The 12,441-nt window shown below is 40.7% G+C and overlaps 1 protein-coding gene across 5 annotated transcripts in view; it reads right to left on the bottom strand.

The window, feature by feature from the left end:
• Positions 1 to 12,441, bottom strand: part of AMBRA1 (autophagy and beclin 1 regulator 1) — a 128,033-nt gene that overhangs the window by 94,006 nt on the left and 21,586 nt on the right. For all 5 annotated transcript variants that reach the window (XM_030240230.2, XM_030240232.2, XM_030240233.2 and 2 more), the window contains one exon: positions 1,076 to 1,162. In XM_030240230.2, the coding sequence (XP_030096090.1) occupies positions 1,076 to 1,162 (87 nt within the window). The remainder of the gene's footprint in view (positions 1 to 1,075; positions 1,163 to 12,441) is intronic.

The raw sequence follows: 12,441 nt of genomic DNA, 5'->3' as shown, positions 1-12,441 counted from the left end.
CACAATTATACCATTTGGCCAGTTTGCAAAACAGCCTTTTACTTCAGAACTTTTCCTTAATAGTATTATTGGTATAAAAATGCAGATTTTGTGGTTAATGATGAAGAAAAAACACCCCCATCAAACCTCCCAAAACAACAAACCTCCTTCAGGAACTCAAGATTTAATTTTCAGTGGATTCCTGTACTCTTCTTTATGATAAATCCTAGTAGCCTTCAATTCACACAGCTATGCAAGAGGTTCCCCAAAAGGCTAAATCAGATATGTTTTACACTTACTGAATTTCCTCATTCATAGCTTTCCTAAACCCATCTAAAGAAAGCTTTATTTGTCATGATTTATTCTTTGAAAGTTTCCAAAGCCGCTTGCTGTTCACGATTCTATCATTTCTTCTGACAGAGTCTTTGGGTCACATTATCCCATCTGTTGCTTTCTTAATACACTAAATAGAAACTGCAAAGATCATTTCTTTCCATTTTGATAACTGCCACATTTGCTTTTGCTAGTCCTCTGAAACACTCCCACCTCTTTTGAAGATTAAGCAGCACTACAGGTGTTTCTATGCCTAATGTCAATGATTCATGACTTTTCAAAAATAATTGTCAGTATTTTGTTCTTAGTTAAGTATACATAACCTTCTGGCTATGCTCTCTCTTGTACAGATACATTTATGCAATTCATGCTTCTAAGCACGTTGTCTGCTCACACTAGCTCCTAATTCCCTTTACTGCATTCGAGACTATTTGTTTTTTAATTCATTTTTCTTCAAAAGAGATTTTTAATATATTGATACAGCTCATTTACTGTTGGACCTGTTTGCCACCTAGTGTTTTCCATCCCAAATGATTTAATGAATTCTTATGTGTTTACTTTGATGGTAATTCCTTCCTGTTTTCCTCACTTCCCCCAGACTTAAGAGCATCTGCTCACTTGTTTTGCTCTTTCCCCACGACAAATCATTAAGAAAGAGGTAAGTCCAATATTAGAACCACTGCCAGAGGTTTCAGTGAGTTATACTGAAGTTATGCTTTTGCATGTAAAACTTAAATGCCTTTAGACTGCATTTAGATCTTACCTGGCTGGATCTGGGTAGATTGGATGTTCCCGGGATCCTGCTCCATCATAGCGAGATAATGAAATGAGAGAAGACTCCAGCAACCTCCTAAAAAGGAAAAACAAATTACAACATCAAAGACCATTCAGGAACATCCCTCTTATATATGACCTACTTTCTGAAACCTCTTAAGACTATTTCTATCACTAGTGCAGAGAATTCTGCAACATACTGAACCACTCACTGATTGCATAAGTGTTTTCACCACACAGGTATTCAAAGTTTTATATTCTCACTGCACAGGAGAAAGAACACCTCAGGTAAGGAAGAAGAGTGGTCCCATAGCTGCTTCCAAGTTCCAGAGAAAGAGATAGATGTCACTTCTCTGGAGACAAATCCCAATGTATTAGGTCCATAAACACTACCACTACATTGGCCATCTGTCAAATTCTTACCTACTCAGAGGTTGCTACAAATGGAATGGGCCAGGGAGCAGGGGACAAAGAACACACATGTTAACATGTGGACTTTAAGGGCACCACTCGTGTCTATCCATAGTAAGATCTTGAATCTTAGTTGCAGTCTCTGAAAGAGAGGTTTTCTACAAAACCACAAAAATTAAAAATGTTCTTTTCCTCTATATTGTAATCAGCCACAGGGAGAGATACCAAATATTCACTCAAGAAATAAATGTATGCAAATGTAGCCAGACAGCCTGGATAACCAAGAAGTGAGACTGAGTCATGAAGGCAGCAGAATCCAAAGTATAGAGCAGGAACATAGCAGCCCCCCACCCTGGCTTCTACGTGCACCTCTGTCTAGCTTCTGTCATAAACCAGAGGACAGCACTGTTTCAAGACTGATTCATGGCCTGTTGCAGCCATTAAATTAACATAAGAGAGATGATTTGGAGCAGGTACAGAAAGTGGAAAAAACTACTCTCATGTTTATAAGATTGCTGAGTTCCCTTTCAAGTCTTTCTACCTCAGAACTCCTGCTAAATTTTGTTTTCTAGCCTGTAACTTAATGAAAGTGGTTGTGGTTTGAAAGTCAAAGAGGTCCAACACCACATCTGTTCTACTCATTCACACACGCAGCTGTTGAGAAAGATTTGAATCTTTAGACCCACACTCATAATAATCCATTAGCCTTTGCAGTGCAGGAAAGCCAGTATCAACACAGGAAGCAGGAAGAAGGACCAGATAAAATCCACACCCAATCTCCCATTTCTAGACACATAAAGACAGCAGAATTGCAAATGAGACGTCTTTTTTCCTAGCAGAAGCCTACCCATCAGGATCTCAAGAAAAATGTTTACAGTCTTCCAGCAATTAAAAAAAACCAAAAACTTTAATTTACATTATAGATCTAGACTACAGAAAACAGCGAGAGATTGCTTCAGCTTCCCAGTTAGAAAGGTGTGTGTCAGCTTGAGAAACTTGCTGCAAGGCACTGGGACTATGCGTAAGGCAAGAAATCCTGTCCTTTCTAGCATGAAGTTGTTTGGCAACCATTTGCCTTATTCAAGAACACTTATTAAATCTCTCAAACTTTGAGTTTAACTAATTCTCCTGGTTCCTAGCTTATTGAGTCAAAAGCTCTAACATTCAATACTGCCAGATATCTTGGGTAACCAAGGGATTCATGAAGTCCTTATACTTTAACTCTGTCTTACCAAACCCTTCCTTCTGCTCCAACTACATATGTGCAAAAAGCAGCCAATCCAGAATGAACAGTGTTTATGAGGTATACCTGAAGTCCTACACCTGTGAGCTATACAGGTCTACCTATTACTTGCATCACATATAAACTGCTTTAATTCCTTCTAGGGGAAAGGTAGACAGATTAAAATTAGCAGAAGGGATATTCTACCTACTTAGGCAGCTGGTCCCTTCTAAACCACTGGTTCTGAGACTAGGTTACTGCCACTGCAATAGCAACATGCTTTTGAGATATCTGCTTTTATAAGCTGCTCCAAAGCCAGCAATTTACATGCAACATGGATATGCCAAGGCTGCCACCCTACTGGAACATCCTGCCTGACCACTGGACTTAGCCAAGGAGAAAGAGCTTCCAGAGCATGCAGATTCTGACAGGGTCACGACCTGAAACAGAAACAGCAGCTTCCTCCTAATGTGAGCAATGCCTATGGTGTTCTGATAATATGTACACACAAATAATCATCAAACTCAACCCTGTAAAAAGTCTTGATGCCTACACACTACACATCCCACCTCCTTTCTCAGCCCATCAGTATCTGTCCACTAAGTGACACAGTAAAATCAAAGCCACAAGGGAAGATGACCAGTACATGCTGCACAGCCTAGCAAACACTATTAGAAGTTTTCTGGTATTCTCCACCCATATTTTTCTTCTCACCTTTAGAAAAACTGGCAGCTGTCTAAGATGATAATTGACTTTGAGGGATCACCTTCAGAAAGCATCCAGCAGCTATGCTGAAAGAAATCAAAACCTATACTAAGCAGAGAACACCACTGTAACTTGGTGTGGGTCTGCCAGGAGGCCCTCTGCTTGGCTTTGGAACACCACTTTCAGGAATCTAGAATTCTCACCACTACACTGCAACAGATCCTTGAAATATATATTTGAAGAGTCTTGCTATGATAGCAGGTACTTGGCACCTCAGATGAGAATGGGTACAGGTTACCTTAGTAACCAACAGTTGCCTTAGCCACAGGATGGCCAAGTGTCCAGGTAAAGAGACTTCCTCCAGGCTTCAAGAGCCCTGTGACATTACCTGAACAGGCTGCAACTCCATCCCATGCAGCAACAGAAGCTGCTATAGCAGGAGCATCTCCTTCACTAGAAGGGCTCCCTTGGAAGACCAGTAGTTACTGGGTTGTAAGGAACAGTATTGCAAACACTCCATTAAATACATTCCCCAGAACCCCCTCTGAGCTTGCACTGTCAGAGCTGAATGGTCTCAGTCAAGATGGCTTTTCCAGTAGAGCCTTCCAAGCCTGTCAAGAACAAATCCAGCTCCTGTACTACCTCACATTGAGGCACACAGGCCACATGCTAAGGCCACATTCAAATCATGTGGACAAAGATCATTATTTCAGTTAACAGTAACTGCTAAAAGCCAGAGGTGATTTTAAGTCTGATTAGTAGTTAATTATCCTACAACTCTGCCCTCTCAGATCACAGAGCAATGAACAGAGAGATATAAATACACATAACAGGCAAAAAATCCAAACTAAGGCAACAAGCAAGCTCTGGATCAAGAGATCCAGACAGACCATCTCTGCTTAATGCTCCAAAGAATAACAATACCTGTGCTGAGACTGAGTACTAAGCACAAATAAAATCCATTTTTAACTAACTCATTCTAGACTTGAGTCCCAAAGTTACAAATCCAAATGCATTTAGTACTGTCAAATGGGGTCAATAATAGATACACTGCTATAATCATCAAAGTGTCTCATCTGTGTTACTGGTAATGTAACCCACTGTCCCTCAGGAAGATGCAGATAAATGTTCTTAAAGTAAGTCATGCTGCATTCTGCCAAGTTTTTGGTGTCACACTCATAGCTTCTGGCACCCGAAATCCCAAAAGAGACACAGACTATTTGTTTTCAGTAAAGCCAAAGTGTAAGGTAGTCCAATATCCTACCACAGAAAATGTAAGGTTGGGAGCAATTCTGCTAAGGAGGACAAAGATAATTCATGGATGAAGAGAAGTAGCGCTGTTGCCATAAAGTGTTAGCCACTAAACATTTAAGTTTTCAAAGGAGAAGCATGAAAAGAGAGAACAGAAATACATATTGCTTGTATCTCCTTTTGAAACATTTCAGCAGATCATGCTTGACTCCTGAATCCTTTCTGCAGCTTACAGCAACCTCCTCCTCTCCCACATTCCCCATTTCTGCTATCCAGATATTTAACAGGCTAACACTAGGTTCTATGGAAGCAATTGCTCCACTATCTCTGTCTAGACAATATGAAATTGTCACAAGTGACATATAAAGTAGAATTAGCAGAGAAACTGCAATTTCTACTCTCTTCCCCCGCTTACCAGGAAAAAAAAAAATCACCCATTATCATCCTCCAGGTTGTCAGTCAATCCTGCAAATGATGAAAATTAACTCTGCTCACCCTAAAAGATGCTTCTGTTCCAGCTTGCTAAATTAGAAGGAGGGGGATTGTATTTTTTGTTGGGTTTATTTTTTTTATTAAAACTACTACAGGATACAAATTGGCTCTGTTCAGCAGCACTGAAATCTCAACTCTCTGATTAAGATCAGGTTCCTCTTCTGTCAGACATCAACAGCTCTGGAACTGCTGCTCTACACCTGCTCTGTTAACTCAGGTCTGCAGCAATCACTAGCAAGGGGGTAAAGGAAGCAGACTTCAAGTTAGAGGACACCTATAGAGAAGGGAAAGAGAAAGAGTGCACAGATACAAGACATCATAAGCAGAAAAGGGATAATTTTCAGGAATGAAGCTGAATGCCAGAAGCTGCAGCTCAATGGGAAAAAAGGTCATGAAGCAATCTCCTCATAGCACATCAGCCACTGGATTACACCCCCATTCTCCCCACAGGGATGAGCATCACCACCAAAACCTTTTGGGACAGAGCGATTCATTCCAGCAGGTTTTGAAACGACACTTAACTACAGCAAATTTAACTTTTAAGTAATAGTTTCTAAGGATATGCAGCCCTACACCACATCTTAGATTTGCTGTCACAGCATGAGCTTTACTGAGTAACGCTACTCCAAGAGACACTGAGGGAAGGGTTTTCTTCCCCAAAAAAGGGAGGTGTTAACAAACAGCACTGAGGTTGTTCCCTTAGAATCAAAGGGGTGTTCAGTCAGCTGCCATCCTCCTAAGCTGCTCTACACCAACAACCAGGGAAAACCAATAAAATGAAGCACTCTAAGGACAGCAATCACACCTACCCCTCCCCTACTCCCAGCCTTCAGAGCCGAGCAGAGCTTTAAACAGAAAATTCCTAGTTATCCTTTGAAGGAAAAATATATTGATGACTCTTGGCAGCCTCTGATTTTCCTCCCCTGGCTTTATGTCTTCCCTGAAAAGACTTTTATACTGCATACTGCCCATTTGGAGGTGAAAATTATCACACTACATATTACATCACTTTTTCAGCCCCCAACTTACAGCCAGCTCTCAGTTCCCTGAGCACTCATCCCTGTGAATGTGCTCCTGCGGTTTCTCATAAAAAGGTAAAGAATAGCAACAGTTTAAATCTAGATTCCCTTCAATCATCTTCCTCTTACAGCTAGGCAATGCGTAACCTAAAGATAATAAGAAAGCTAAAGCATGAAAACAGGTGAATGTTCTTCAGTGTCCAACAACACCAATACCCTCCCTCAAACCTTGAACTCAACTGTTAATGAATCAAATTCATTCCTGGAGATCAATTATAGCCTTGATAGAGCACTAGAAAACTATTTTAAATAAAAATCTCAAACAACCAAATGCACTGGCTTGGATATTCTTTCTTTCCCTTTCCTCAGAGGAATAGGAAAAAATTATTTCAGACATCTGTATTGTGTTGCCTACTTTCAAAAAGCAAATTGAAATCACGTAAGCAGAAACCATCAAGCATTTTGTTCCATAGCTTCATTTTCCATAAAAGTTTTGTAATCCTTGTCAAACATAAAAACACTATTGCTCTTCACCAGTTTCATATTCAAGCTCAAAATAAAAAAGCAATCAGTATGCAGTTCTAAAGATTGCCTGAAAAAATGAGTTCTAAAATTAAGTTCTTAACATAATCTGCTCTGATACCTCTAAGCTAACATTTCTAGACTGCTTCAGCTTTCACATGGTTATGGTTAGACATATTTAGCCTGGCATCAAGACCAGATTAAGACAGGTCAGAAACAGATGATTAAGAGAGAAAATATAGTCAAACAAAAGGATCAAGCTTTTCTTAAGATAGTTCTAACCATCTGCAAGAGATAAATAACCTGAAAATATCACTACTCATTAAAACCTCAACAGTCACTTTTACAGTTTGGAGTGAGCTTCTCCATCCCCTTGCTCACATCTGTGCCAAACAACTCATCCTCAGTGAGAACTAGAGTTGGTGGCTGTCTTTCTATCCAAACCCTGTTAGGCATCCTTTTCATCACCTTTTTTTTCAAGTTATTCCATACAATGAGAAACCTTTACAAAATAATTTCCTTTTTTTAGGGAAACCAAAGATTCAATATGTGATCAGAGAAAACTTCCAAACACAGCCTTTGTAGAACACTTTGGCCTGCTTGTGGGAAAGAACTTGTGTTAACTCTGAAGGTGCAACTAGGGACAGAGAAGACATCCTCCCCAGGTGGATGTGCAGAGTTGTTCAGAGGAGTAGGTCTGACATAAGGCAGAAGTTATCACAGAAAGTGTTTCCTCTTCATAAAAGAGACAGCACTTAAGGTCTTCAGCCAACATGGGAAAGAGTGCAGAGAAAAAGTGCACAATTACACAAAACAAGGAAGTGTCGGTAAGAGTTTGAACAGCAGAAATGAGCACTGGGTATTGAGTTCTCCTAATTAGAAGATGGGGGGCAGAGTTTCAAGAAAAAACATGGTTAATTAACCCTTTAAAGTTACTTCAATGTAACTAGAAAGTAATACCACATGATGAATTGTGCTATTACTGTACCTCTCCTCTTGGACTAGGAACTCCAATTTCCATTTGCCACCTTGCGCTGCAAGAACTACACAGCAACTTTAGAGCTCATCACAGGGAAAGTGGGTCGCCTTACATAAAGCGGCAGATTCTTTTAAGAAGACTCAAGGATGCACTGTTAATCTATTACTTCACCTGCTGAAAAAGGCCATGCATCAGAACAAAATATGAATGAGCATTATGGAGAGGTCCTCATCATACAGCATCTGGGGAATGATAGTTCATCATTTCAACAAGCAACAGGGAACACACATCCATGACAGGTATTAAAAAAGTCAAGACCGGCTACAGCAAGAAGCATTGATTAGTTTTGGCAGTAAGTCCAACATGAAAAGAACAATGAAAGATCTTGCACTTCCATTTTGCAGGGGCAAAGCTTGAGGGACAGGAGGGGAAAAGAAATAAAAATCAGTTCAAGCTACTGCACATGCTATTTTGCTCCACAAGTGGCAGTTTCACACCAGTGCTCAGGACGGGGCAGGTACCCACACCAAGCTGAAGAGAGACATCGCATTTCTCCACCTAGACCCTTAACAACATGCCATTATACCAGAAATTCAGCTAGACAGTATGGGTTTCTAGTTATCATAAGGTTTAAAAGCATGGCCAGAACATAGCCAAGACACTGAACTCCCTCAGCCTGCAGACAGCTTTATTCTTCTGAGGGCTCTTCTGCCTACCTTCATCTGTACGACTCCTTCAAATTCTCCTCATTCTGGGAGTTCCCAAGACCACAGACTCTGTGGACAGCAGAAATCTCTGCTTACCCACACACACAGATCTGCGTCAATTTCTGGGATAATTACATACGACTCATGTTTCTCCATAGGGAATTGAAGAGGAGGTGTCTTTCTTGAGGGGGCAGAAGCCATACTGTTATCATAGCTTTCTAACGCTGTGAAAACAGAGGTCTCCTCACCAATCAAGCAACCCCTTTAAAATGCTCTTGCTCACACTGGAGTAAAAAAAAAAGTCAGGTCAACAAATGACTGGCAGGGTAGTTCAGTCACTTAGTCCAGCCTTCCCACTTCAGGGAAGATGGGAATGATTTCATACTAATGCATTTCAAGCAGAAAAATGAGTCAGTTTCCTGGCAGATAAAGAACCCTGTTTATTTACAGCCTTCAGTTTCAGCAGGTGCTCTCTCAAGAAGAGCAAGGGAGGAGGTCACTTACATCATCACACAAACAGCCATTTGGTGCAATCAGTTAAATATGTACGTGGAAAATGTTTAAAATGCATGTTAGCTATTCAACAGACCAGAACAGCTCAACTGGAGAAATTCAGAGTCATCACTCTTTTGGTTAGTTGTATTACTGAGTCAGATCACAGGTCTCCCTCTCTCCTCTTGCTCCAGGCCCACAGATTAGATGAATGCTGCCCTACTGCAAGTTCTCCAGCCCAGATTCTTATTGTAATAAGCAAATAATTTGATACAGGCACTTTGTTCCCAGACACACCACACTGTGAGAATTTCTAAAGAGCATGAAGAGTGAGAGCACACATGAAGTACATGTAAATTGAATGCATATCTAAAAATTACGGGGTTGTATTACAATAAAAAGGCACACTACAATGCCAACATCTCCAGCTCTTCCCCACAGTGAAGAAAGCTGCAGAGAGCTTTTAGATGAGCAAGAAAATCTGAAACAGAAGGTCTGAGAGCCTGCCCAAAACTTGTTTCTTGGCAAAAACTAAAACCAAATTGAAACTTAGACACTGTTTTAATGTGACTTACCTGAAGCCAGACTATAAGCTCTAAAAATCACAGATAGTTTAAGCATGTCACAGACTTCCATTAATCATAAGCTGAGCATCATCCCCTAGATAGAATACAATTACATGAACTCAAGACGCATAGGGAAAAAGAAGACAAGCGACTGTACCTGGTCAAGTGAGCCTGTCTGGACATGCTGCCCACCCTGCAGCAGCTGGATAGGGTGGCTGCAGGGAAAGTATGCACAGACAACAGAGGAGACAGACACTCTAACAAAGGATGGCTTTCAAGAGCGGGAAGCTATTCACACTTCTTCCCTCTCTGTAGGAAAGTTGAGAACTGATATGTTTTGTAGTATCCTCGAATCTGTTTGAAGTCAGCTGTCTTTAAACTTCTGAGCAATTTGTGTTTATTCAAGATCTTTGGTCTACAGTCCTTATATATGCATTCCTCAAAAAAACAAACAACCCCACAAAAAAACCTGCCCAAAAAACCAACAATCAACACCTACCCACACAAATAACTAAAACAAAAAAAACCCCCACAACCCAATTAAAAAACCCACATACACACACAAAAACCACCACCAAAAAACCCCAAAACCACACCTAATTCTAGATGTCAATCAAAGCAAAAATAATTGCCTGTTTGGAAGCATATACCTCTTCCATTCTCAGTAAAACATCACTTTAATTCAAATTCAGTAAGCTTCCTTGATGCCACAATGTGGAAGGTGAAACTCCAGAACAGCTCCCACAGAAAAGACACTTGTAGGAAAAGATGTTTCTATTACCTGGAGACTGCAGAGGAACAAATTTTACCCATTTCTTTTATAGGTAAACGTCTCGTTGTGCCTGGACTAAGAAGAGGGGTGGAATAAGGACAGTGGTTCAAGTGGGAAAATACAGTGAAGGTATTTGAGAAGGAGTTATTTCTATACTTGCCTAGTTTGCAAGTCAAGCTTCTACAAGAGGAACATGGGGAAATGAATTTCTTTTAGTCTGCTAGTCATTGCTGCATATTTAAATTCAGGCCAAGAAAAAGAACCAGCAGCTTACGCCTTTCTGCAAGCTTGGCGAATGCTGCAGGTACATGTCCAGCTTTCCAAAGCACTGGGGGAAACTCAGCAGAGGGAGTGACCTCCATCAGTTACTGCAAGAAGGGAAAGCACAAGGCATCATCCTTCTCGCCCACCAACTCTCAGTGAAGAAGAATAGGGGTCTAGCAACATTACATTATTCTTAAATCAGGAAACTAGCAAAGGCAGGGGAAGGAATATTTGTGCAAGAAAACAGGCACTTCTTTCACATGTTTTTCCACATAACTAGCAGCATACTAAAGAGCTCAAACTTTTACAAGTTCTGTAAAACAATCTTTCCTGCCCACACAGAGACAGTAGGCTTGGTCTGGGGAAAAACCTACAAAGCTGGAAGAGTGACTGTAATTACCTCAGAGCTCACACAGGCATCAACTGACCATTTAGCTATCATGGCAGCTTCTCCTATAGCTCAGGCTATGGTTACAGTCTCATGATAAAATGAATTCGTATTTTCCAGTTTTCGTAAAGGCCAAACAAACAATACTCACTAAGTTTGTCCACAGCCTGCACATCTCACACATAAAAAGTGCTAACTGTAATGTTTGAATGCTCATGTCACCTTCAGACTATCATTTAACTTTATGCTCACAACAGACAACAAATAAGGTCTTTGTTCACTCTAACATGTCCTGGCTAATGTTTACAGAAATCATTCCCATATCACACAGTTCTGGCTTTCTCTCCTCAAGCACATCTTCCCAAGCACAAACCCAAACCTCTTCTCTCTGCTGGCAAATCCATTTATAACTTCAGTTTACCCCTATACTCTCCCTAACTGCTGAGATATTACTTATCTCTATCACCACCATTTTCAAGAATAGTAACAAAGCATTTTTGGAATTATTTCTTACCAAGCCTGATAACAGCCCAGCATAAACTCTTCCAAAACTATCAGAGTTTTACATGGAGCCTACAAGGCTTGTAAGAAAAATCCTTCTTTCCACAGCACCAGTAAGGTCTACACACCATAACTTTAAACAAAATACTGAGCGCAAACTACAAATGGCAGGACACAAGGCTAGCAAGGTTTCCACAAATAATGGGTCTGAACAAAAAGAGTCAAGAAAATTATGTTGGGTAGGTCTATTTAGATTTAGCACAGGCCACATTCCCACAGATGTGCAGTCTGAGCCAGACTCTTCCCCACAGCTCAGGTGTGCCCTTCTCCTCCATTTCTCTGTGAACTCAACACCACTGCCACAATATATATTAAAGACTTGAATAAGCAAGCCACAACTGCTGCAAGCGATTAGGAAAAAAAATAGCAACTACAAGGATTTTGAGAAATAAGGAATGGAACAAAAGGCAGAATACACTAGGTATGTGTTCTGCCTTCACCATATGAGACATTTGTAGATTTATATAAGGTAATTCCCTCCTGTTTTAGTTCCTCTCCCCCCAAAAGTAAAGTGAGTAGCACTACCCTCCTCTCTGATTTCAATGGTAAATGTTAGTCACAGAACTGTGTCTTCCCAGGCAATTCTGCATCCATGGCAGGGGACAAGGAAATGTTCTGGTCGCTTAGTTTTTAAAGCAAGGATGTGAGACACATACACCCTCTCATTCAGTGCTTTGCACAGTGAGAAAGTTACCAGAACTCAGTACATGCAGAGATCCGATCAGCCCTGGTCATTTACACCAAAAACCAGAGCTGCACATAAGAAGCTCAGGATCTGCCAGCATGAACTCAGGAACAAAAACTGCAAAAAAGCTGCAAAAGTGACTGTACCCTTTTCCATTTCATATACAGCATTGATCACTGTTGGGCAAGAATGGGGTTGCTCCTAGCCTGTCAGTCTGCTTTAACCATAGACTGGTCTCAATTCGATCAGAAGTCAGCACTGTATCTACAACTTAGAGCAGGAAGAGGCATCCCCTCAAGGCATTGAGCAAATCATACCC

Source organism: Serinus canaria, chromosome 5, assembly GCF_022539315.1.
Source record: "Serinus canaria isolate serCan28SL12 chromosome 5, serCan2020, whole genome shotgun sequence".
NCBI lineage: Eukaryota > Metazoa > Chordata > Aves > Passeriformes > Fringillidae > Serinus > Serinus canaria.
Note: the sequence above shows the minus strand (reverse complement) of the source record. Positions and strands in the feature narration are given on the sequence as shown.